Source organism: Rhopilema esculentum, chromosome 7, assembly GCF_057945365.1.
Source record: "Rhopilema esculentum isolate cy_ngs chromosome 7, ASM5794536v1, whole genome shotgun sequence".
Classification (NCBI taxonomy): domain Eukaryota; kingdom Metazoa; phylum Cnidaria; class Scyphozoa; order Rhizostomeae; family Rhizostomatidae; genus Rhopilema; species Rhopilema esculentum.
The window spans coordinates 4699954-4725146 of NC_142821.1; the positions used below are offsets into that span (position 1 = coordinate 4699954).

The 25193-nt window shown below is 36.2% G+C and overlaps 2 protein-coding genes across 2 annotated transcripts; one reads left to right on the forward strand and one right to left on the reverse strand.

Moving 5' to 3' along the window:
* Nucleotides 1-505: 505 nt before the first annotated feature.
* Nucleotides 506-11528, forward strand: LOC135683749 (uncharacterized). Its single transcript, XM_065199098.2, has 8 exons — nt 506-799; nt 2919-4150; nt 5224-6733; nt 7217-7387; nt 7556-9091; nt 9566-9607; nt 10381-10455; nt 11080-11528. Exons 2-8 carry the CDS (start codon nt 3013-3015, stop codon nt 11180-11182), a joined length of 4575 nt encoding a protein of 1524 aa, XP_065055170.2. The 5' UTR covers nt 506-799; nt 2919-3012; the 3' UTR covers nt 11183-11528.
* A 348-nt stretch (nt 11529-11876) lies between these two features.
* On the reverse strand, nt 11877-22762 carry LOC135683760 (ribosomal RNA small subunit methyltransferase NEP1). Its single transcript, XM_065199110.2, has 6 exons — nt 22502-22762; nt 17557-17800; nt 16869-16927; nt 14113-14164; nt 13342-13439; nt 11877-12325 (listed from the first exon to the last, which is right to left on the reverse strand). The coding sequence occupies exons 1-6, from the start codon at nt 22616-22618 to the stop codon at nt 12212-12214; spliced, it is 684 nt and encodes a 227-aa protein (XP_065055182.2). The 5' UTR covers nt 22619-22762; the 3' UTR covers nt 11877-12211.
* Nucleotides 22763-25193: the final 2431 nt, after the last annotated feature.

Here is a 25193-nt window from a genome sequence, read left to right on the forward strand (position 1 = left end):
AAGAGACAAACTTTCGTGCAAAAAACCAAACTACAGAACTCTTCCTGCTCTATTATCCCAAGGGCTTCAAAAAGAGGAAACAAAAGCTTAATACAAGAATGAAAGAATGAGCCTTAACAACCCAATTTGAATAATACAAAGCAAGTCAAAAACTCTAACTCAATTTCTAGGAAATCAAATTATCGACGTCCTTCGTGAAATTTACTCATTTTACCAGCATTGAGACTTAAAGAGAATGAGAGAATGAAGAAATATTAAAGAGAATGAGAGCGGGCAAAATTTGTCCTAGATAAACGATGTAGTTCAGAGAGATATAAGTCATTGAATGAGACATAAACCGAAAGGCAATGACACAATTTCTTCAACTTTCCAAATTGTTGGCCACCCTCCTCATTTTCTTTTTGTTGTCTTCCCCGGTCAGTGGCCGTGGGCCGTAATGTTTTCCTGGCCCTGGTTATCTTGTCGGAAAATCGTGGGCTTTTGCCTCCCCTCGAAAGAAATCCTGAACTTCCACTACTTATACCTGCGACGGAAAAAAGATAAAAAAGTCACAGTCCTATCCTGTTCTGGAATTCTTAGCCAAAAATGATACATTCTTGGCAGGCACATGCCTGTGTTGTAAGTGAATTAAGTAAACCCCCGCCCCCGGTGTCTCAAAAGGCTTCAAAATGAGGATAACCAGGTTTTGTTCTCGTTTTCAAACAGGGATGATCAATGGATCAACGAACATTCTCAGAATGTGAGCTCTGAAAGTCGAGTAGATCTGGGTGTTAGAGTGCGTGTAATCCTGCCATTTATCGTATGTATTCCATTACAAACAATATCATTTGATTAAACATACTTTATCTTACCTTTCTAAAGGCTGATTACACATTTTGATTGTTCCATCTCCGTGAGTTTGTTTTCTCAAGAGGCCTGCAACATGACAACATTGACTCAATCTAGGAAGAGCCACTCGTATTCGTATTGTTTGTAGAAACAAACATTTAGCTTTATTCATACTATATGTAGCTTTTGGTTTGAAGTATTTAGCCTATCGAAAGACCTAATCAAGAAAGAGTAATCGAGACTTGTAGTATACGTATTTAGTTGAGTTAGCTGTCAGCGGGTTGTCAAGGAAATCAGACGAAAGCCTGCCTGCATAAACCGGTATATGCGCTAAGGTCTTTCGAACTCGTTTTTGTGAAGTCTTGTGTGCTGAGGAAGAAATACAAATTTGAATAAAATCTGTTTTGACAAAAAAGAACTGTTTGGCAACACAAATCAGATCCGTACTTAGGCACAGACTTCTGCCTTGCCAAGTAACTTGAAAACTTGAACCCTGCAATCAACCTCCTGTAACATAAAAATCCAGAAAAATCAGTATGAGAAATCTAAAAAAGCTAAAGAAAATTTCACATATTTTGTATTTAGACTAGATATTGTTTAAAGAAGAAACATCTCCCATCCCATTGAGAGGAAGGACCAGGACACTGCTCGATAAGAATAGCTTCCCAGTGTCGTTCCATCTAGCAGTTTTTTAATCTATCTACATAAACATGAAATATTGCTGTTGTGTAGACAAAAGGAGTTCGTTTTCAACTTAGGACACCATTGGTAAAAGTTTCTCAATATGCAAATGGTAGTGATTAGGCAACCTCAACAGCCACGCCCACAGGTTACTGATATGCTATATGCTTTTTTCAATCCACAACTGGGTACACACTTAGTGACCAGCAATATTACACAGGCTGAGACAGAAATGGCAGAACTGCAGCAAAATTTTTTAGCTAACCAAAATTCAAATAGCTATAGCAAGTATGCAAATTGAGCCACGATGATTAAAGTATATGATATTAAAGCATCTTTAAAGTACCTGTGAAACTTTTATGATAAAAAAGTTTATCTTTGCATCAATTTGCAATATCTAATTAAAATGAATCAGGGACATAGTTACTTTATGCTTGGGTGTTAAGGACTACTCATTTTCCTCACTGTTGTTGGAGAATATGCTAAACGTTGCAGTCATAATTATTTGGAGCTGCAGTAAGCCTAATTTCAGTGGTCGCTTCATGATTATATTGCAACAGAATTCAATCAATAAAATATGTCACAACCTTCAAGTCCATTTTTGCTAACCAATTTCGATGTTGGTAATGGAAACTATAAGGTTCCAAATTACTTGAAGCAACATTTTGTCTTCTCATTGAATGAAAAGACCAAAATTTGGCACAATAAAATGTTTTCAAAAAGGTCACAAATTTAAATGTCCTTTGCTTATAATGCAGAGAGTTTGAATCTTATAATGCCAATCTTATCAGATGAATGGTGCAGCTGCCAGGAACTGTTTCTTCATTCTTGAAATTCTGAATTTTCATACAAATTTCCAATGGTAATGAAATTTCTTGCTGTCATTTTAGAGGTCATAAAATATTAAACAATAAACCTGCTTTTCTTGGGTCTTGAAAATTACACATTTTTTCCATTGTTTCTTTGATTCTATTCCACAAAGAAAGATTTGTAGAGTTGAGTGGAAAATACAATCTAGAAAATATATCATCCTTTCTTTTTGTATGAATATATTCTTTGAGATCTGAAGGTATTGTTAAGCATTCTTTGAATTCAGGTGAATTGAATTTTAGGGCTGTAAACTTCTGGTTTTAAAATCTTTTCACAAAGTGCAGGTAATCCACTCAAGCATAACTGGAATATATCAAACATGATAATGTTACAGGCGACTTTTAGCTCAGCTTATGTATTACCAAATTACATCATACAAAGGTTTTTTTTCCACTTACAGACTTTGCTTTTAAAAGGGTCAGGGTGTGTAGAGGCTTAAGAGAATGTTCCATTATTGATAAAATATAAGATAATGATACTGTATATATGGTCACATCATCATTATATGTTACTGAAACTCTTATTTCATTTTATCATAGATCAAGTTTAAAATTTGTGCTCTTGAATCTCGGAATGTGCTCTTCAGCAATCATGTGACCTAGTGGGAATGATGCAAAAAGTGTGCCATAAAGCATGGATGATCTTTATGACTGGCAGGCAAGTATTCTTGCTTCTGCAAGAGAGGATAACAAATTTTCACTGTGGGATCTTCTAAATATTATTCCAACAGACATACCAAAAGATGCATCAGAATTTGATGAGGAACTGCGTAATATCATAATAGATTTGTACTCTGACAGTTCAATTTCTTTGCATGTGAGTGAAAGTAATGCCAAATATCCAGTCAACCCTCCTTCACATGTTAATCAGATCGAAGAAAGTGTTGTACCCGGGAAGGTCCTGATTAAGAATGGACACAAAGAGAACATTGCCTGTAAAATTACAACTCCTGTAGACGGTTTTAAGAATGCAAATAAAGGGATCATTCATATTAGTCAGCAGTCTGAAAGTCCAGATACCACCAAAACTGAAAATGATAGCAACTATAAAGAGAAAAAAGAAAATTCTAATGCAATTCCATTTTCAATGGATATCACATCAAGTGACAATAATGATACATGTCTGGAACTTGCTAGAAACAAGCTTGACAATGATAAGGATTATAGCCAGGACAAATGTGAGATTAAACAAGAGGTTTCAAAGTTTGTTAGCAATGAAAATGATGCTGTGAAATGTGAACCAGTTGCTCTAGGTGCAGAAGGCACACAGCTAGATAAAGGAATTGGAGATTTTTCTTCCCACGAGACTGGCTTCGAAACATATCAAAGTAATTTGGATGAGCTTGGAGATGGACAAACAGCCCAGCTGCTTACCAGTTTTACAGACTGGATATCTAAAATGTCTTCTGATCCACCTAAAGACCTATTTGGCAATGTGTCCCTTTTGGGCGATCTTCCTAAATGTGCTTATCTAGATGTACACAGCAAAGGGTTAGCAATGGGTGAAGCTATGGATCAAATTTCACCTGTTAGTAAGCCTTCTGAACTGCTAGAGGATGACATATTAATCAAAACTCATCCATTGACTGTGATAGCGGAAGAAACTGATATTGTACTTAAGCAAGAAACAGACGTTGAGCTGGGTATAGATGAACCAGAGTCATCGCAATCGTCATTTGATCTAGGGTCTTCGACACATGATTCAGGAATAGGATCAATCATAGTTTTAAGCCATCTGCAAGAAGAAAGCGATGCTGCAATTGAACCTACAGGTATGTTATTCTAAAATGTCCTGTTCTAAAACATGCTTTGAGCTTTCACTGCATCAGTGACAAATACTTTTTTCCAATTTTTTTTAGAGTAACATTAATTTCATACCTGTTAACAAAAATTCGGTTTTTTCACGCCAACCTAAACCTTCAACAAGAGTTTGGGCTGGACCATGAAGGCACTGTTCTAATTAGCATATAAACCACAACTAGCAAACTTAATTGATGCGATGCCCATAGCATATTTTTATATGCATATATATAAATAAATATATACACAATTTTTGCATACTATATTTTAAATAAATATTAACAATCTGCAAACACGGCTGGATATGGTGTAATATAGATTCATGTTTGAACGTAAGTTAAACTAACAGCTAGGTTACCATTGACTTTGTCCTGTCCATGTTTTTATGCTTTTTTGCGATGTATAGTTGAAAAGTAGCCTGCTAACTAAGGTTATCTGTAGAATGTCTAAAGACGGAGGACGAACACAAAACCAGCAAGAGCGCTGCAAAGCAGTAGAAGAAGACTAGAAAAAATCATCATATTGATAATAATTCGCCCGGCCGTACGGGGCTTCCTTAAAGGTCGATCTCCATTTAACATTTTTTGTGCGCGCGGGCGTTGCGCCCAAATCTGAGCATGCGTAGTTAAAATCAAATGGTCTCGATTTTGCGTCCGCTGTGAGCGCCAGAAGGTTGACAGGGTCTCAACTTTTTTGTGCGCTCGGCCACTTGACAGCAGCACTTAACTATGCATGCTCAGATTTGGGCGCTACGCCCGCGCGCACAGAAAATACAAAATGGAAATCGGTCGTAAAGAAAACGATGTTCATCGGCTTTTGTTTGTTGAATTTCGAGGGTCCTCAAAATTAGATAAGCTTGACAAATTAGTATAACTGACCAATAAGAGACTATCTTTGTTATGTTTTGAAAACTCACTGAAATATAGTTTCTTCCTTTGTTTTTGTAAACCAATAGACGGCGGTACACACTGCCTTTAAATCGAAATCTGTGATTTGAAGTAAGAATTGTACTTATCTTGAGCTGAGTATTGTATGTTGTTTTTAGAAATCGAAACTTCAGCGGTCATAACAGACCGGGAACATGCTGAGAGCCAAGGCAGAACGTATATTAAGACCGGCCCCAGTAATTTCTGTGATGACGACGATTTTCTGGCAGAGCTGGAGCAGAGGCTAAATACTATTGATAAAAAGGCGCCAAAAAGTGAGTTGGTGTCGTCATCTGCTGTCGATAGCAAGCTGGATTCGCACATTCAAGCATTATCATCTGATTACTCCATCTTAATGAAGGAGAAGATGAAATTAAAGAAAATCATATGGAGTCTAGAGGAGGATCTTGCTGCTGAGAGAAAGCTACTTGAAATTAAAAATGAGGAAAAAATTGATATTCATGAACAGAAATCTCAGATAGAAGCTGTCGTTTTGGAACTGGAGGAGAGATTGAGGAACTTCGAGACTGAAAATGAAAGGCAGGATGAGTCTTTGAGGGAAACAGTGGAGAAGCTTCAAAGGATGAATCAGGCTTACGATGAATTGAAAAGTAAAATATTTGACACGGAGGAAAAATTTAAGCGACAGAATGGCGAATTAGAAAAAACGAAAACCGAACTCAAGGGTTGCATATCAGAGGCAAAAACATCAAATGAAAGTAAAGAGAAATGTGAATCGCAGCTTAAAATGCTTTCGGAAGCTTTTCAAAAATTGAAACAAAGTAAAGACTGGTTAGAGTTTCAGTTAAAAACTCTGAGTGACTCAAGAGCTAAAATGCAGTTGCAGTTTGAAGAGGCAAAGACAGAAAGAAACAACAAAGCAATTGCATTATCAGAGCTCCAAGCAGAAAACAAAAAGCTTTCAACAAAACTTGCTGAATTGAACTATGCCAGTGCCAGTGAAAAATCAGAAATTGTAAAACAAATGGAAATAGTCGAAAATGAAATAAAAGAGTATGATCTCCTCTATGCACGCCTTGAGAAAGAAAATAAAACTTTTAGTTTGTTAATAAATGAAAGAAACAAGATAATCGAGACAAATGAGGCAAAAATTAAAGAGTTAATTGAAATTGTCGCAGCAGCGGAGGGCAAAATTGAAAAGTTGACAACAGAACTTTCGAAAAGAGAAAATACTGTTGAGGATATGAAGAATGACATGGAAAATACAAAAGCAAAAATAGAGGAGTATGAAAGATTGGTAAAAGAACTAGAAGAAGAAAATACTATTGAAAAAAGCAGGATAAGAGAACTGGAACAAAAGATGCTAAATTTGCAAGGGGAAGTTGACATGAAAGAAGAAAGAATGTCTTTGCTTATTTCAGAAAAAGAGGGCTTGAAGAAGAACCTTGAAGCAGCTAACGAAGAAAAGGCTGAATTTGAAAGTGCAGCTCTGGCATTGAAAAACGACATGCAGAAGGTGAATATGATTTTTCATATAATGAAGAAGGACTTGGCTTCAAAGTCTTCGCTACTGCAGACCATTGATGCGAAGAAAATGGAGTTGATCAATGAAATGAAGGATCTGCAGGAATACATGAGTGAGCAAGGTCGAGTGCAAAATGAGCTCAGGTTTGTGGTCAATTTTGCAATCCTTGACGCATCTTCTTTGCTAGTGATCTTACAGCTGAGCGTTTTAGAAATCCTTTTTTAGGCCTAAATTGACTTGATGTTCGTATCCTTTTGCTACTGGTCTGTTTTTAAGGGCTTGATACCTTTTAGCTTTATGCAATTTTGTGTCTTGAAAAGGACGGTTTAGGTTGCAGCTCCGTGGTACACTCTTAGAGCAGTCATCAGGCAGCGGCGTAAATGAATTACTCTGTGCCTCTGAAATGCTACTTCCCTTAACTTGGAAGACGTTTCGGGTGTGTACGACTCAATCAAGGCTTGCACACAATGGTGTTCAGTATTAAACCCTCGCGGTTGAAAAACGAAGAAAAAACGAAAACGACCCGTGCCCTCCATGGGTCCTTAAGTACTCGTTGTGGCCGTTCTGTTATTCTGTTAAAATATTTACAAAGTGGACTTTTCTAATTGCAGTTTGTTATCTTTCAGGGATGCTTTAAAAAATAAGATCGAGACAGTCCGATTTCTGACTGAAGGAAAGGAAGCTCTTACTGTTGAGGTAGAACAATTGAAGACGAAATACAAGACAATGCAAGAAGATTTAGACAATGCAGTCAGAGCAAAAGAGGGTCTGGAAAGAGATTCCGAAGCACTGCAAAGGTTTCTAGCCATTTTTATATAGATTTGGAAGAGATAGGATTTTATTTGTTGTTTTATCATAGTATGCGGTCAAGGAAGCTGACAGTAAATTATTTCCTATCCAGCCCAGCATAGCTTTATATCTAAAGTAAATAAGCTCGTTTCATGAATGATGTATTAATTTTGTAGCGCATGGAGAAAACAGAAGGAGGAATTTGAAATTAAGATTGATGATTTGACAACGGAATGTGAAGCAATAACTTCAAGAAGTTCTGAGACCGAAAAATGCATGATAGAACTGAGAAATGAGTTAAAAGCCATGACGGAAGACTTTCAACGCCATAGAAAGGAAAGCCAGTGTGAAATAGCTAACCTAAGAGCCAAAGAAAATAAATTGACCACAAAATTAAAGGAGAAGCAAAATGAATGGCTGAAAAAGGAAGAAAATTACGAGTCTAGCATAATGTCTTTGGTAGAAAGACTGAAGGAAGAAAGCATCAAAGCTCAGCATTTGGTTGCAACTTGCTCTGAACAGAAAAAATTGATTGATGAAAAGGAGCGAAATTATAAGCTGTTGGCAGAAAAATTGAGAGGATTTGCTCATCATGTTGGGCTGTTAAAGCAGGAAAGAGACATCGTTAGCAGAGAGTTATTACGGCTCAAATCTTCTATTCCTAAAATATTTTCTTTTGTTGCAAGTGCAGTTGATCGAATGGGTTTGCAGCTGAAAGAGAGTTCTCAAAGTAATGATAATTTGATGGAAGTTGTAAATAATCTCAAGTTAGAATTAGTGAAAAGTGGGAATCGAACGGCGCTTATGGAGAAGAAATTACAGCTTGAACAAGAAAGGGTTGCAAACCTTGAAAGAGATGTTGAGACAAAGCAGGACGAGCTTAAAGGCGCAAAGAAGCAAATTTTAGTGCTGAAGAAGGATAAAGATTTGGGAGTTTTGAAGTTTGGGCAATACAAAAAGAGTGCAGAAGAAAGATTCACAGCAGCAGACAAAGAGAAAAATGAGCTGGCTGCTCAAGTAAAAATGCTAAAGGATGAAAATCGTTTGATGTTGGCAAAGCTTGAACAACGTGAAAAAGACCTAGAGGAAACGACAACTGAGAAAATCGAACAGGGAAGAAAATTATCTGAAATTGAAAAATCATATTGTGAAATATTGTCTGCTAAAAATGAAGCTGTGGCAAAAAATAGTAAGATTACTTCAGCATATGAAGAGCTGCAGGGCGTAATTTTTAGTCTTGAAAACCAGTTGGGAATTGAGCGCAGTCAAACGCGTGTACTGCAGGATCAAATTGGCAGCTTGAAGTGGCAGCAAAAGCAAGCCTCTGCGGAGGTGCAAGTAAAGAAAAACGAGCTAGATGTCTTGAAGTCACAGCATGATTCGGAGTTAAGAAACATTAACTCATTATTAGATGTAGCGAAAACAGAGCTTAAATGTCTGCGAACTGAAGTATCTGAGACACGGAAGGAAAAGCAAAAATGCAACGGTTTACTTATAGAAGCAAGGGAACGCTTACGACGTCAGGCAAATGACTCTGAAAGACTTCAGAAAGATATTTTAAAGAGAAACGAGGACCTGATTAGGTTGAAAGAAGATATGAGTGGATGCAAAAGTACTGCCACTCGAGAAATGCTCGATTTTATTGTGAAAAAGGCAGTCATAAAATTACCAAATTTGGACGTTTTGGAAGACGATGCTAAACACAAGCCAAGGTATGTTGCAATGTAGCCAGGTTATATTTCTTTTAATTTAAGCACCCTAAACTTCAGTTAGACATTATGTAATTTGTTTGATTAATCTCCAAGTATGCAGTTCATCATTTTCTAAGTAAATAAATATTGGAAAAATTCTCTTAGCAGATGCAAAACTGGCATACTCTCAGGCTCCTTCAAAATATATATTTCGATACCAACTATTTAAGTTCTAAGTAGATTTTGTGCAGTTGTATGTTCAGTTAATATGACCCACAACCCCCTTTCTATAAAAACCAACTTAATGTCTTCGGTTCGTCTTCAAACTCTTGGCACGTTATAGTTTTTGCTATGCCAAGACCTGCTATGCCAAGACTTGCTATGCCAAGAAAACCTTTACAAATTATTGCATTTATGATGCAATCGTATAGATTTCCTTAGCAGCATACAGCAGTAAATGATTTTCCTGACCGAAAACCTTCTATTATTTTCCAGCTCTGCCCTTGCAACACTGCGTAAGTGCATGTCGGCGTTACGGTGAGTTATTCGACGTTCTTGTTTGCAAAGGTCCATATTCGCTGAACCTCCTCTTATTCCTAGCATAAACGGTTTTAAAGTATGATGACTAAGGTTCATTTATTTACTATTGATCATTGCAAGTTTATGAATGATTATATCTCAGTTTTTATGCAAAATGGAGTGGTAGCACTAGAAAATACAGTTGTAACTTTGCGTTTCACGGCAAATGAAATCATCAAAAAACCGGAAACTTTTCTGAAGATTCATTTCGAAGGAAAACGTAGAGATTAATCCATTTTACTACAAAAATATTAATTTTTAAGGAATGTTACAAAATCTGTCCTTGTGTCGGATGAAATTGGATGAAATGATCAAACAACTGGAAGCCTTTGTCAGATTCATTCCTAATGAAAACGTTGGCATCAAACCAATTCTTATAATTATACATTTATAGTAAATGTAACCAATACTGCTTTGAATTCGACCAAAAATAGGCCTTATTTTCATTGGAAACTGATAATTCATGTTCTAGTCCAATCAGCTAAGGGCCACTCATCACGAATACCGAGGTTTTGATTGACCAGTATTAAGAAGTCTGCTTTCGTTTGAGAATACTGCTGGCCTCAATTCAATGCAGCTTCCACTATAACAATTTTGTCCTATATTTGCTGACAACGGGATAAGCATATTTATGCCCGAAATCATTTTTGGCTAGGTGGTTAATGGTCTAAACAATCATAATAAAATTGACATCGACTTTTTTGAATGCTGAAAAATTTGCAATTTTTTAGTGTCGAAATGGATACACTGCATACAGAAATGTCATCTCAACAAGAATGCTTACAGGGATCTCGAAGCAAGTTAAGGTGAGTTGAAATTCTGTTGATATCGGTCAGAAACTTAACGCGTTAAGAAAAAGTAACAACACTTCTGTCACTTAATGACGGTCTTAATCACTAACGGTGTTAGAAATTACTTTGAATTCTAGTTTTTTGCATATGTTTGAATAAATTGCGGCGTACAATTTAATAAATTTAGGCCTGGTTTCCATAAAGTTGTATCTATTTATTCTTTCATATATGTCGTATTAAGCTGGTATTTTTGTTGTACCTGTCCTACAAGTTGCTTGCAATGGTTTCCTTTACAAATGCGGATCAATCACGCCTATTTCCGTTGCATTGTTTGTATCTGTTTGTCTACTACTACGTTGCATACTAAAGTTTGTCGTATTGGGCTGTTGTATGGGAAGTTTCCATTAGAATGTTTTCATAGAAATGTTGCCAGTGTTTTGAGTTTTGATTGGTTTTAAACTTAAAACTAGCGTCAAATGGCTTCACAAAAGGGGTTTGAATTTCGAATGTCGTATTGTTTACAACTCCGTCGCCATTACTCGTTCGTCAAAGAGGTGCAATAATTGTCTTACCTAAGTGTATATGGAAGCAAGGTTTTAGCCTTGAGCAAATCTTTAATGGATTTTTCTATTAATCTAGTGAATTCCAAGAAAACTTTGGTCATTTACAATCAGCTTGCCAAAGCCTGCACCAGAAATCATCTCAGCCCAGTAAATCGGAAAACCACTCGAATGGCAAATGAAAAAGTAGCAATCTAGCAATGTTCTATACTTGGAAAACAACATTTCAGATACCAAATATTGATGTCAATTTTTTTGTTAACATTGCTCATACCAACTGTATTTAAAATGGCTTAAGTTTTTATTCTTTTTTGAAAGATTACTTTTCGTAATTTCGTTTTTGCTTGAATTGTGTTCTTGATATATTTATTGAATATACTTCTTTTATAAATAAATGTATTATATGTTTTTAAGTGGATGATAAAAGTTATTGAATATTTCCTGTATAGAAAGTTAGCTCAGAATGTTGGTCTATTTTACTGTATAATGTATAATAACTGTACAATTATTTGTCAAACTGCTCTCTGCTTTTTGTGGCACTTTTTTCCCTGACATGTCTGCACTCCTAGGCGATATGGGCCTAAATCAATCTACAATGTGCATTTGTTGACAATTCAATGGGCCTCATTGACCGAATCTGTGGGAATGAACACGTCTGATATACTTGGAGAGTGAGACAGCTTGTGAAATATTTGCTTAAACATAATATACACACTGTACGATGATATTGGTGCAATACTATTTATTTCAATTTCACTAAACAATCAATCGTTGGGGCAATTCAACGAAGCAAACAAGTGGTTCATCTGTTCCACGGTGTGCAACTTCAATGCAGGTTTCTGTAAACGCAGAATGACCGAGCGACAACAGAGCTGGCACCGATATATTTATGAATTCACAGAGTATTTACAAAACAGACGTGAATACAGAACAACAAAAAATTCTTAGAACTACATCCAATATCAAAGACATTATTTGTGTTTCTACTGCAACATAAAATAGTTTCTTAAAAGCAATTTACATAGTGTGTTTTAAAACACAAATGTCAATGCAAATGGCTAACATTATCCAATACATATGTTAGTGTCCTTTTGCATATTCCCGCTGTCTTTTTTTATTACTTCCATCTGAAAACCTCATTGATTTATCCTGCTAATATGCCCGCCATTGTATTGGTACGGACTGCTAGCAGTTCGGTCTGCGCAGATCCATTAATTCACGCCCCAGACTTCTTCGAAGGCCGAACAAACTTTGGTACATGTTAGAGCGGCAGAGAGCGGATATTGACTAATAGCAACATTTTCTTCACCATAATCAACTTGAACCTATAAAAAAACAAATTGTTTTCTTAGCACACTCGAGTAATACATAAAAATCTTTACAAAACTTTTTTTAACTTATCCCCTTACGTATTCTTGTAGATTAGGCCTTATCTTGTCAAATGAGAGTTTTTAAAAAAGATTTTCAGACTAAATACAGTAGCATGACATGCTGGGCAAATTGCTATAAGGGGCAGGAATCTTTGCAAAAAATAGCTCAGATTTCTTGACGAAAAATCCAATTAAATGTCTTAACTTTATGTCATACGCAAAAGTCACCTATATCGCTTTTGCTAAGATGTTTACACAATTAGTGAGGGTACATGAAGGCTCAACCACTCTCACCGCAATATTGGTTTAGTGAGCGGGGAGGGGGGGGGGGGAGTTGGTTGGGAGATAATTTACGACTAGCCAGATATTCCTGTGAGTGCCTCAGATTCTTGGAAGAATTCCAGTTGGTATAAAGATACCATAGCCTTTTCGAAAAAGCTAACACTCGCCTATAGCATTAATGAAAAAACCATGATCAGGTAAAATTTTCGTTCATGAATTGAATTCTAGAATGTCCAAACCTTCGAAATAGATGTAAATAATATGTCTGAGCAGATTGATACCATTAAATCAAAATTGGTTTTTGAAAAATTTAACCCTAGCTTTTTGACAAAAAACAATCTTTAAGGCTTAGCAAATATATGTTTTTAAGTAAACATTTTCCCCAACAATAAAGATCTAGAAGGTTCAAACGTTAAAGAAAAGGCAAATGACATACCTTTTATCATTAGGAAACCATGATCAGTTTTTGAAAAATTTAACCTTCTCTTTTTGACAATAGGGAAAACTTACAGGTTTTGAAAGACGCACCTTTTTGCAGTCTAAATTTTTGTTGGAAAATAAGGCTTCAGAGGGTGAAAGGGATCAAAACAGAGGTTTAAAAGAAACTAAACCTATGCTTGTTAATGGTAGGGAAGCTATGAAAGCCTCTTTGCTGCCATGTTTAGGTCTTGAAACACTGCTGAACTCACCGAGCCATGGGCCATTGCTCCGATGACAAACACAACTGGGTCATCTGCTGGAACATAGTCCCTTGGGTGGGCGCACTTTTCAGCGTTGTATGACATAACTACATAAACAACGAAGAACGGTTCAATCGTTTGCAAAAGAGCTTGCAGAAAACGTTTTGATCATGACAGAAGCAACAAAAATAATAGTTTGATCAGTAGATCAGAGTTAGATCAAAGTTTCATCAATAGACACTTTCCATTTCTTGATAGAAAACATTGACCAGGGTTCTGTATATACACAAGAATAATAATAAAAAATTTGGCAAAAGATACTTTAGCAATTTGGATTTCTAATTCAAAAAATTTTAGACAATCTTGCCCGGTACACTGTAGCTGAGTACTTTATCTATTTGTTAGATTTTCTACAAAATTAGATTTCAAAATTACTAAAGCTTCTTTTTCGATTCTTAAATCAAATATAATGGATCGTTGAAGGATGAATAGCTGTCCAACCGTGACAAGAATAAGACTAAACCAATCAGTTGTATACACTCCATTGTAGCATAACTTTCTAAACATCATGGATGTTTTGAGAAAACTCAAGTACCAAAAATCGCAAATAATATTGCCTTGAAAATACTACTAGGAAGAAAACCACGAAAAACATCTCTTTGCGCGCTAAGCTTCGAACGAGATCCAAGAATTCTTCCTTTTCAATCATATCGCTAGATAAGAAGCATTACCTGATGCAATAAAGACGTTTTAATGACAGTAAAATGCACAAGACGTTACCTATTTTCTTGCAACCAACTGGAAGATGATCGGTGATCGGGTTTTTTATTACCTGAGGAAAAAAGAAGATAAAAACAGATATAAACTAAAAACCATACGCCCTGTTTTGTATCCATGAAACGGGTCAAGACGACGTAAACAAGAAAAAGCGATCGACAAACCCTGTGTGTGTCATCTTAGATTAAATCGAAAATTTTCTTTACATATAAGACAAATACTGATGATATAAAATGATAACTTTTTGGAAATTATGAATAAAAAGACAAATATCCGGAAGAATAAAAATTCGAAGAGTTTTGTGACGGATGTGGCTAGCACTGCATTCGATATAGGCAAGACAAACTTACGATAGCTTTCGATTAGCGCATCTATACGAAGAATGAGTGAATAGAGAGAAGGGATGCATATAGCATTTTTGAGCTCTTATCGTCAAATCATTCTATATTTTCTGGGGGTGCATGCTTCGTTCGTATGCCACCACAGAAGACATTTCTTAATCATTAAAACACTCACAAGACAAATCCCCGAATCTGCAATCCACTTATCTAACCATTAACGTTCTCCTTTAGCTGGAGCTAACTCTCACCACAACACTGCCTGAGGAGTCAAGCTTAACTGAAACGTTCATTTTATTTGATCAAAATTTCAAATGACTGTAACAGTTAGGAATTTAAGCAGTGTAATTAAAGCATACATCAAATGGGTCACCAGCGCTTTAATACACAACTATTTTTAATACAGTGATACAAAACTCGAACGACAGCCATCAATGAACATGATCAAATCAGTATTCGAATTGATAATGAAATTGTGTAACTAGTTTACATAGCTTTTATATGTATCAAGTTTTAAAACTTTGCTCGATAACCATGGAAGAGAATGCATAGTCCCATATCTTTTGACAATTGCAATAAAAGTGAACAAATCTTTTCTCTGTACTTTCAACAGTTGTTTATGAAATTATGCTGTTTAACTAGCTCTATAAAAGGCCCAAATTATTCAACAGCAGTATAGGTGAAGCCGCATCAAGTGAAAATGTTTTAGAAAACAGCACTTGAAATGGACTAAATGATGAAGATTTCCTTTCTTTCAAGAATGCTACGAGCCTTGAGAAGGTTGTTTCATCCGTCTTAATTGACCGTGTTAATCTCTCTCTCACTGACAGGATGGTTAAAGCCTATCCGAAGTTGAGCATTTTGTTTTGTAGTTACCAATACATTGTTTAGGTTCTAAATTTGTGAAGGTATTTTGGCAACACTTTTGAAGGTATTGACACAATTTTACATTATCTACACAATCTTAGCCATTGCCTGAAAATTGATTTACCAAATAACGATTGAAAAATTTCTTAAGAAAATATTTTTGGACAATCCAAGCATATCTCTCCCTTTTTTCGATACAAGATTGCTTCTGAAAAACTTCCATATTGTGGACAAGTGTGCAAATGATTTCTTAAGATGTCCCTTTCCTTGGAACATCTGGAAACGCCATTTGAGAGAGTTAAAACAGTTTCTTTCAGCGTATGAGGCGAAAAAAATTATTAAGCCAGAGATTTAAGATGGGAGGTTTCACATGTATAAGATGCTATCTTGTCTCTAAAACCTTGATGAGATATCGCAACAGACTCATTGAACAGGCTTTCGTCGAAGCGCCTATGATAAGGGACACAAGTCGTTTCTGTGATGGATTTAGTCATCAGTAACGAGGAATATAACCAGTCGATCTTCATTCGCTCGATGACCTGTATATTTGCAATCATTGCTGGAAAATAACATTTACTTTTACACTATCGTACAGCCCCTACAATCTACCATCCATGGTACCACCAGTACCATTCACCAGAACTTGGTATTAGTGATAGCTGAAGAACAAAAACTGTCACATCACAAAAATAGTGCCGCTGCTAAAATAACAGTATGACACAATTATTCTTAGCAAATTATGTTTTTACTTCCAGAATCTTCGTCTCTTTCTCTCTCTTAATGAATACCGCAATGTATAAGTAACTGACAGTATCATGAATCGGATTGCTCGGGATAAAAGATCACAAATGTGAGGGACCAATGACTGAGAGGGAAACAGTACAACTGTAAAGGCAAATGGCAAGTATCCACAAATAAATGCTGCTGTAACCAAAACATATTATCATATTGTACTGCTGCTGTAACGAGTGTATCAAAGCATATCGACATCTGTTGGGTTGGCCATTTGGTACAGAATTCCTAGAGGTCTCACTTCGATACACCTGGCAAAAGATTGCGCAGTACAATATGATAAGAAACGTGTAATTAATGAATATCACCACTGCACTTAAAAGAAAAGAAGAGAAAAGTGGCAGGAGAGAAAGCATTCCACCATAATGAACAGCAAACAACCCAACACATGCTAGGCTAACAGTGAATCGATGCGGAGCCATGGTAATCTTCGCCTTCAGCGGAAAATCAACTGCAATCAAACGCTGCAAAGCTATGAAAAGCACGTGAAACATAGATTACGTCACGAAGATATTCATCATGCCCAAAACAGTATGAAAATGTTCTGAGGAGTAAAATATACAGTTTAATTTGAGAATACACGAGAATAGAGAACAAGTAGAAATGTTAACAGATTCACTAATCAGATTGCAAGTTATCCAGTAAAGCAGTGTTCATTTCGGATGGACGCATTATTGTCATAGCTCTATTCAACTGCTGGGTATCTAAAAAAATACCAATTTCAGCTGTCCAATTATAGATGAATACATTCATAATACATACCTTGAGAAGTTTTTGTTTGCCATCCGAAGCTTGAATGCTAAGTTTGTGAAGCAACTGAACTAAAAGACAAAACATACAATTAATGTATCTCAATGTCTGTAACAATGCAAAGGACGAAATATTTTCAACAAACCCTTTCTGGTTTAACACACCACACAAGCTTAGTTTTGCTACGAGTCATTTGTTATGATTCAAAGTCTAAGCATAGTTTTGTTTACCGTACATGGATAGCACTTCCATCCATTCAAAAGAATTACGTTACAATCAATTTACATTACAACCTCTTGTGACTTGCAGATCAAAAACAGCAACTAAAACATGCTATTCTGCTATCACGCAGCACTCACTGGTAAAACCCAGATTGGACCAAAAATGCTTAGAGCCAGTTCCGTCTAAATGTAAATACTGCCATTGTGTAGAAGTTTTGTACTTTGAACAGTGTCCGACGACAAGCTTGATTATGTTTCAAAAAGTCATTGACTTATAAACAGTTACTAGGGCAAACGTACCCCTCATTTAAAAAAACTTCAAACTTCAAATCAATGACATTTATCAAGAACTGCTAGAATTTCAAGAAAACTGTTACTTGCATAAAACGTCCGTAGCAGAAAACATATCACCCCCAACTATAAAGACAAACCAATGGAATCGCATGTTTAACACAATTAAAACGATGCTGTGAGCTTACCAATCAATCCAGAAAAGCGAGTGAACGTCCTTGGTATACGTGTCTGTGGGTTGATTTCGATGAGAGAATTCCTTGCTGTATGGACATACACCTGAAGAAGGCCAGCTCTGTTTAAAGGACTGTCCATCAACATCAACAAACACTGATGCGTGATGTCGGGACGGGCTGAAGACAAATCACGGCCCTGCTTCTTGAGCACGTGCTTATGATCATCACAGTTTAAAAGCTCAAAGCGTTTGCCATTCTAGGAGAGATGTAGCTGTGTTAAATCGTTAAACATCATTCTTTAGATAACATTAGTGGCTCACTGCACCAATTGAAACAATCTACTTTTGAAGCAAAAAAGTTTAACGATGTCATAGTTCTTCTTCTTTTTAAAGTTTTAAGAACAACGGCCCCTCTCAGTTTATTAATACTGGCTTGCCTAATAATACAGGAATTTTGCGGATTCTGCCGCAGGACACAACCATCTGGAGTGGCGCTAGAGACAAGCATTCTTGGTGTCTATATTCATATTCTACGTAAGTGTTGACCAAGGTTGTACAAAACGGCCGACAGAAAAACATTGAAGGGAAGGTCTATTGAGAGCATCGAAAGAAATTAAGGAACATTCAGAAATTAATACTCTCGTTAAATGTTAGTTAAATGCTTCTACTCAAATGCACTCATCGGCGTTATCAATTAACTCTAGACATCTGCAAAATGCCAATATTATTAGGGAAGCTGAGGTGAATTGGTTGCTGAATGAGAGCTACTAAAAATCCTGGGTGAAACCCTTCCCTTTGCTCCGCAACAACTGGCATCCATGTGGGTCGTTTTACGCTAGGCGCAGTGTAACGTGATTGATCGAAAACTATTAATTACATTTGAGGAATGACTCTTAATGAATCATAGCATGGCAGTTAAAAAGCCTGAGTGATTGAACCTGCTTGTAGATACGTTGTATCGCAAATAGCCGGTGTTTGTTCTTAAGACAACTGGTAATGCAATTTGGGCAGTGACCCGTTTTAGACACTTATACGCCAAACAAGTTGTATTATCCTTCAATCAAACCCAAGGAAATCAAACACAAGCAAATTCAAATATATATCATTACGCTTTATTGACTGAAAATGGGATTTGTACCTTTTTGTGTGTTACTGATATCGGCAGTACTGCTATGGTCAAAATCGACGACTACAATAACAGGCAAAGCAATAAACGATTTCAACATCGGTATTCTCTTTGCATCATATCAACTTGACAATATTTGCAAGTCACCTGTCCAGTTTGTCATGGCAAAGAAAAACAACACCGGTTCGTGCCAATGGGAAATTGCAACTGATTTTGAGCAACAGAAAGTAGACAACGAGACGCAGCTACCCACAGTTGACAGGGCTGGAAATTGTCTTTTTTCGTGTAACTATAAAGCAGAATCCCCCAAAATGACAGCTGAAGAGGCTATAACGTCATTTTTCTCTAAAACCACATCATACAAAATGTCTGATTATGACTTCTACACATATCTGGCCCCATGTGAGACAACAATTCGCGGTAACTTTTCTGAAGCTGACACAAACACATCAAAAATACTAGGGAATTTCGCGGGCGTCTACTATTCTAGCAATGGAGATGGCTGCAAAGGTTTAGGTTCAGAGGTTCAGAACGATGATATCCTCAGGCATACCAGTGTCACTGGCCTGCTTGCTGCACGTAAGAACACAAAAATAGACCTTTGTCGTGTTCAGCAAGCCATAAAAGAAATCAACAGTGGAAAAACGTCGCTTTCTGCGCTCCGATCTGAGAGTGAATGGTTGTATAGCGCAGCAGCAGAATACTTTGAGCAACATCCAAAAAAGCAAGACGATAGATGAGTGGAGAGGACGGAAATTTAAGAAAGATAGACAATTATACAGAAAAGGCATGTTTGAAATAACTGCAAAGGTTTCCAAAAGAAGATTCATGGACATGTTGAAGCCAAATTGGATCTTTGAAAACAATAAAAGACCCCTAAAATTCAAAACAAAATCGTAATATTGTGGATGCTTGGTCCGATGAATGAAGTTAGTGCATGAAACGCCGAACGTTTATACAAAACTATCCACAAAAGAGAAGTGCGACAGGATGCATGTTGTTGATGACATAAAGTTCAGCCAAAATAATCATAAGACCAAGGATAACACAGGTCATTCGGATATCCAAAATAGCGCAATAGCTTGCACTTATTGCTCTTTATTAAATTTTCTCATGTCTATGGGCAGGGATGTTGCCCTAAGGGCGTAAATAACAAAGGGGCGTTTACATTACATACAAAGATTACGCAAATGATTTGGCTTTTTCTCGGTGCATTCAAATACACTCTATTTTTTATAAGAACCAGTAAATTTGAGTTCTGGCTGACTGTTCTTAACTTTATCAAAAATATGAGACTGGATTGTTCTTAATTTACTCTTAAATTAAAAGAGTATAAGCAGTATGATTGCTAGCTTCTTCACTCTAGAGGGTGTTCAGGCCTCATTTGCCAACAAAGTGAGTGAGATAGCCTTCAACTTGACTTGTCACCAAGTTTGAATATTTACCCATCCACACATGGCTCAAAATCCTCACTTTTGAGATAAAACGTCGATAGAGATTCCATTTTACAGTAGTGCAGCCTCAGCTTTTGACCAATTTTGTGGCTTGTGTTCTTATAAAACTGTTCTTATAAAAAAAGAGTGTACAGTCCCCAAAGAGTGTGAACCAAGTCTTCCGGAGTTGAAATTACACAATATGGCAGAAATAAACTTTGAAATTTCAGAAATGGATTAAATGTTGAAAAAGAGAAAATGCAACTAAAGGCTTGGCAAAATATGCATTCCGAAAGACGGGTTTCTATCAGAATAGATCTGAACTTGCTTTTTTCTTGTACATAACAATATTAATCGCAAAGTTTTATTTTTAACTAAATGGAAATTTTAACTAAATGTAAATAGCAGGCCTTAATAAGTTGTAAATTAGCTGTATTTGTTTTAAGCCTAATGTAAATAAATAAATGATGATGATGATGATAATGATGATGATGAAGGCTGGTGCTTTTCCTTTCCCTTCCAACCCAAACTAGGAGGCTGTTTTGTGTTTGCTAAAATGCTTAGGCATCAACAGTTGTTAATGCCAATGCACCTAGTTTAGAATGCAACTTTGGCAGAATCTCCAAGTATTCTGTCTAGCAAATATTCTTAATCTTATATCTATGTTACTAGGCAATAATTACTCTTGTTGTTATTAGTAATGCAAATATGTTTCTCGATAAGTGGAAGGGATGCAGAGATCTAGGTTCATATTGATATCATGTAGTTTAGCAAGTGCGATTAAAGCTTTAAGCAATTCAAAACGAACACAGAGGTAAACAAAACAAACAAACAAAAAATATTGTTTACTACTATGTTTTGTCCTGGGTACAAAACAGTAGTGCATAAGGGGTGTGACACCTTCCTAATAATTCCTACAATTGGTCCTTATCATGAAATTTATTATGACACAGTGGAGCATCAACTTGCTGGGCCAAAATGAAAGTAGGCCTAAATGTAAAACTTTCACAGAACATGAACAACACTATCTTTTTCAAGCAAAGTGAAATTTTGAAACAAAAACTATCATTAGCTTTGTTACAAATGAATGAGCTATATTGCTCAATTCGGTTTCAGCTAGAAATGATACTAAATGAAATGGTTGTATATCAAAGATACTAGAAACAACCTAAAATTGACTTACATAAATTTTCAATAGATTCTTTTAGCATAGAAAAGCAGAGACATGTATGCACAACTATCAACACACAATCATGCCAGATTTGGCCTGCTAGGTCCAGAAATCAAATCCCTGCCCTAAGCAAATCAACATTTTCACAAAAAAGAGCTATTTTTTGAAAAGAGTTTGGCGGGTGTTTCACCCTCAGTAGCAAATAAGCATCCTCTCGCAAGGCAAAATGAATAAACTAGGCCAACAGGACTCAGGGAATGAGAGAATGTGGAATCTCTAAAAGGGAAATATAAAAAATGCAAAATATGAATTATAATAGCACTCTCAGCCTTCAGTGTACAGGATGAGCTGCATTAATGGGGAAAAAGTTTCTATGATCTTTCTGAACACTGCCTAAAGCAGCGGTGTATGCAAGGGAGGATGAGGGATCTAACCCCTCAACTATTTAAACTGGGCTCTCTAAATTTGTCCAAGAACATAAAGAAATGGTGACGATGAGGGAAGGCACATCAATTGCATTTTGACAGATCATATAAATATGTTTGAACACAATTCAATAATTTTCCTTATGCTCCAAAGTTAAAATCAGCATGTGATAAACACAATTTTAAAATGTACTAGATTGCGTGCGATTTAATGTTCCATTATTTATTCCTGACACAATTTACTTACATTCATAGTTATTATACAATTTTAAAATGCTTATCTACTAAAATCCTAACCAGGGCTTATTGAATTAGAACAAATTTGATGCTAAATTCATTATCTTATGATTTATATATGTGTTTTATTTTAGAGCCATAGATTGAAATCAAATGTTTTAACAAGGTAGGTGTATTCAATTGTAGCTCTAAGGCTGGTGGTTTTATCACCAATGATAGACTTGGTATGGAATACACAGCAATAAACAATACTCATAAAAATTGCTGCTCAGAGGCCCAGAGGTCATACTGATAGAATAAATAAAAAGAAGTTTTGTAAAATGTTCCCTATCATTATACTCAAATTCACCGTTTCAACTCAACTAAATACTGAACTACTGAACTACTAGTTAAACGTAAGATGAACTGGTGTGAAATAACAACAATGAAGAGTCACACTTTGTGTGAAAAAGAACTAGGGTGACATTGTTTGTTCAAAGCACAACTGCAGATTGTTCATGGCATAGCGTAACAAATACAGAGCAATTGAGCAGCATCGTTAAAGCATTTTGCACATATAACTTTACCTTGACGGTTTCCAGTGAAGCATGTTCCAAAATAACAATTAATCTTTTACCACTTTCCTTGATTTTCAACAACCGTGGAATTTTCTGCGGCGGCTCTTCTTCCTCAAACGCTGACATATCCCTGATTTTGATAATCTAACAACAACGATCTCTGCTTCTCTGCTAGAAGGGCACACGAGGGTTCCAGAGCCACCCAGAGCTCATAGACCATGTTATTTTGACCTCGATTGGATCTATATAAGCCTCGAATTGCTTTTGCAGCGAAACAAATTATTATGAATTCAAGCTTTTAATTACAGGCTACATGATTAAACAAACTTATAATTGATAAAACTTAGGGCAAATAAAAAGAGCTAAGATGAGCTATCGAGTTATTTGCCCTATTACACTGCATGCATAAAATTACATTGAATTAGAAAAAAAAATTAGATAAAGGTTAAGGTTAACAAATACAAAATAAAAAGACAACAATGAAGAACTAAACTAAACGAAATAATCGATAAATAAAAGAAAAGATGCCAAAACCCAATATCGAATCTAAATGCTCATAAATTGAGAACTGACAGTTTTCTGATGAGTAAACCAGTTTCAAGATTACAAAATTAGCCCTAAATCAATTTTTTTAAACCTTTCACAAAGTTATATTTTGTTTTGGATTGTTTTATTTCCAAGGGAATAATATTGCAGAATTTAACTCCTTGACTTACTATGGAAATTGCTTTAAGATTTGTTCTTACGGCTGGCTGTGATAGATTGCCAGATGTTGCTTGTCTTGTGCGGATATTATGCACAGAAGCAACTGATGTGAAAAGATCTGAAAGAGTTGTATTGGCTCATTTCTGAATGATATCAAACATGAATTTTGCTGATTCTATTTGTAGCCTTCTTCTAAATTATGGAGATTTAGTTGACGAAACAAAAGATCGCTGTTGGCAGTCTTTTGTTTGAAAGCAATTGTTAAGGCTTTTTTTAAGAGGGTCTAGGGTACTTTTAAAGGTACCTCCCCAATTTATAAGAGCATAATTAATGTGTGGTTGTATAAAAGAATTGTAAAAATTGATGAGTATATTTCTAGGAACATAATGCTTAAGCCGAGCAATGATGCCAATACCTTTAGAGATTTTCAAATTAATTGGCTGCACATGTGCCTTCCAAGAAAGTTCGTTGTTTATTAGCACGTCGAGGTAATTCACAACTTGAGCTTCGTCTATTTCAGTATTGTTGATTTTTCTTTTCATTTTCTTATTTGATTTCTTATTTTTTGGGGAAAAAATCAGGTAGTTTGATTTACTTGTGTTAAGCGACAGCTTCTTTGCAATTAACCTCTAGCTCAGTGTTTATATTTTCTTTAAGTATGGATATGTTACTGTGAGAATTAAAGAGACTTGTGTCGTCAGCAAAAAGATGTGGACTCGAAACTTTTGTTGCACTTGGCAAGTCATTAATGTAAAGCAAAAAAGCAAGGGGCCTAAAACACTCCCTTGAGGGACACCATATGATATAGAAAAGCTATCTGATAAATGATTTCCAATGCAATGCAAAAGAATCTCATGGTTGACAGTGTCAAAAGCTTTAGCAAAATCTAAGAAAATACAGCAGGAATATTCTGGATTTCGAGGGCCAAAAAGTTTGATGGGGCCGAACATGCTAGAAGTTCAGAGAAAGATTATTTTTGAATGTACATCTTGGGAATAATTGATCGGGGGGGCTGAAGCCACCTCAACCCTCTTCTTCCATGGTCGGGGTCCAGGGGGCGAAGCCCCCGGAAGCTCCTGACATTTTGTCATTTCTGAGGCATCAAAATGGCTCAGGATTCTTTAATATCTCTGTCTGTAATATGTTAATAGAAAAACAGTTCTTCGTAATCAATAGGTCAGTAATATCGAAGAACAATTCTAGAAGTGTCGATGAAAATGCCGTTCAAGGGCCTGTTATTTGCCCTTTGAGGCGAAGAAAGGGTGTGACCATGGCATCATTAAATGTAAATAGCCTCATCATGAAGATTGATGGAATACGGTCGCTTGTAAAAAACGAAAACATTGATATTTTGGCCATAAATGAAACCAAAATCGATCACAAAGTTGACGACAGGCTTATCTCATTAGATGATTTTTCTCTTTGTAGATATGATAGGAGTAGGCAAGGTGGTGGTGCTGCTCTCTATATCAGAAATACAGTCAGGTTTAAACCCCGGGTAGATCTTCCTAATAAATCGCTTGAGTTGATTTGCATAGAGGTAGAGCCCCCGAATTCAAATCCGTTCATTGTCATAGCTTGGTATAGACCACACAGTGAGCCTAATTCTTGCTTTGACAGCCTTCATAAAAACCTGAGCTTTCTTGACGGAGAGGGGAAAGAAATTATTATTCTAGGAGATACTAACTGTGATTTCTGTCATAGAGACAATACTCCGAGCCATATTATGCAGTTACGTGAGCTGTACGACCTTTTTGATATGAAGCAGATTCTTAAAGAGCCCACTAGGGTCACGCTAGACAGTTCAACTTTGTTTGATCATATAGCTACCACAAACTGTAACAATATTGCAGAGAGTGGAGTGCTTAAGATTATTCTTAAGCACTCCACTCTAAACAACGAAAAAAAAGAACAATCAAAATTATTACCTGAAGATAAAAAAAATCGTGAAAAAATACAGTGTCCCAGTGTTGAATAAAATATAGTGCTTTTGTTC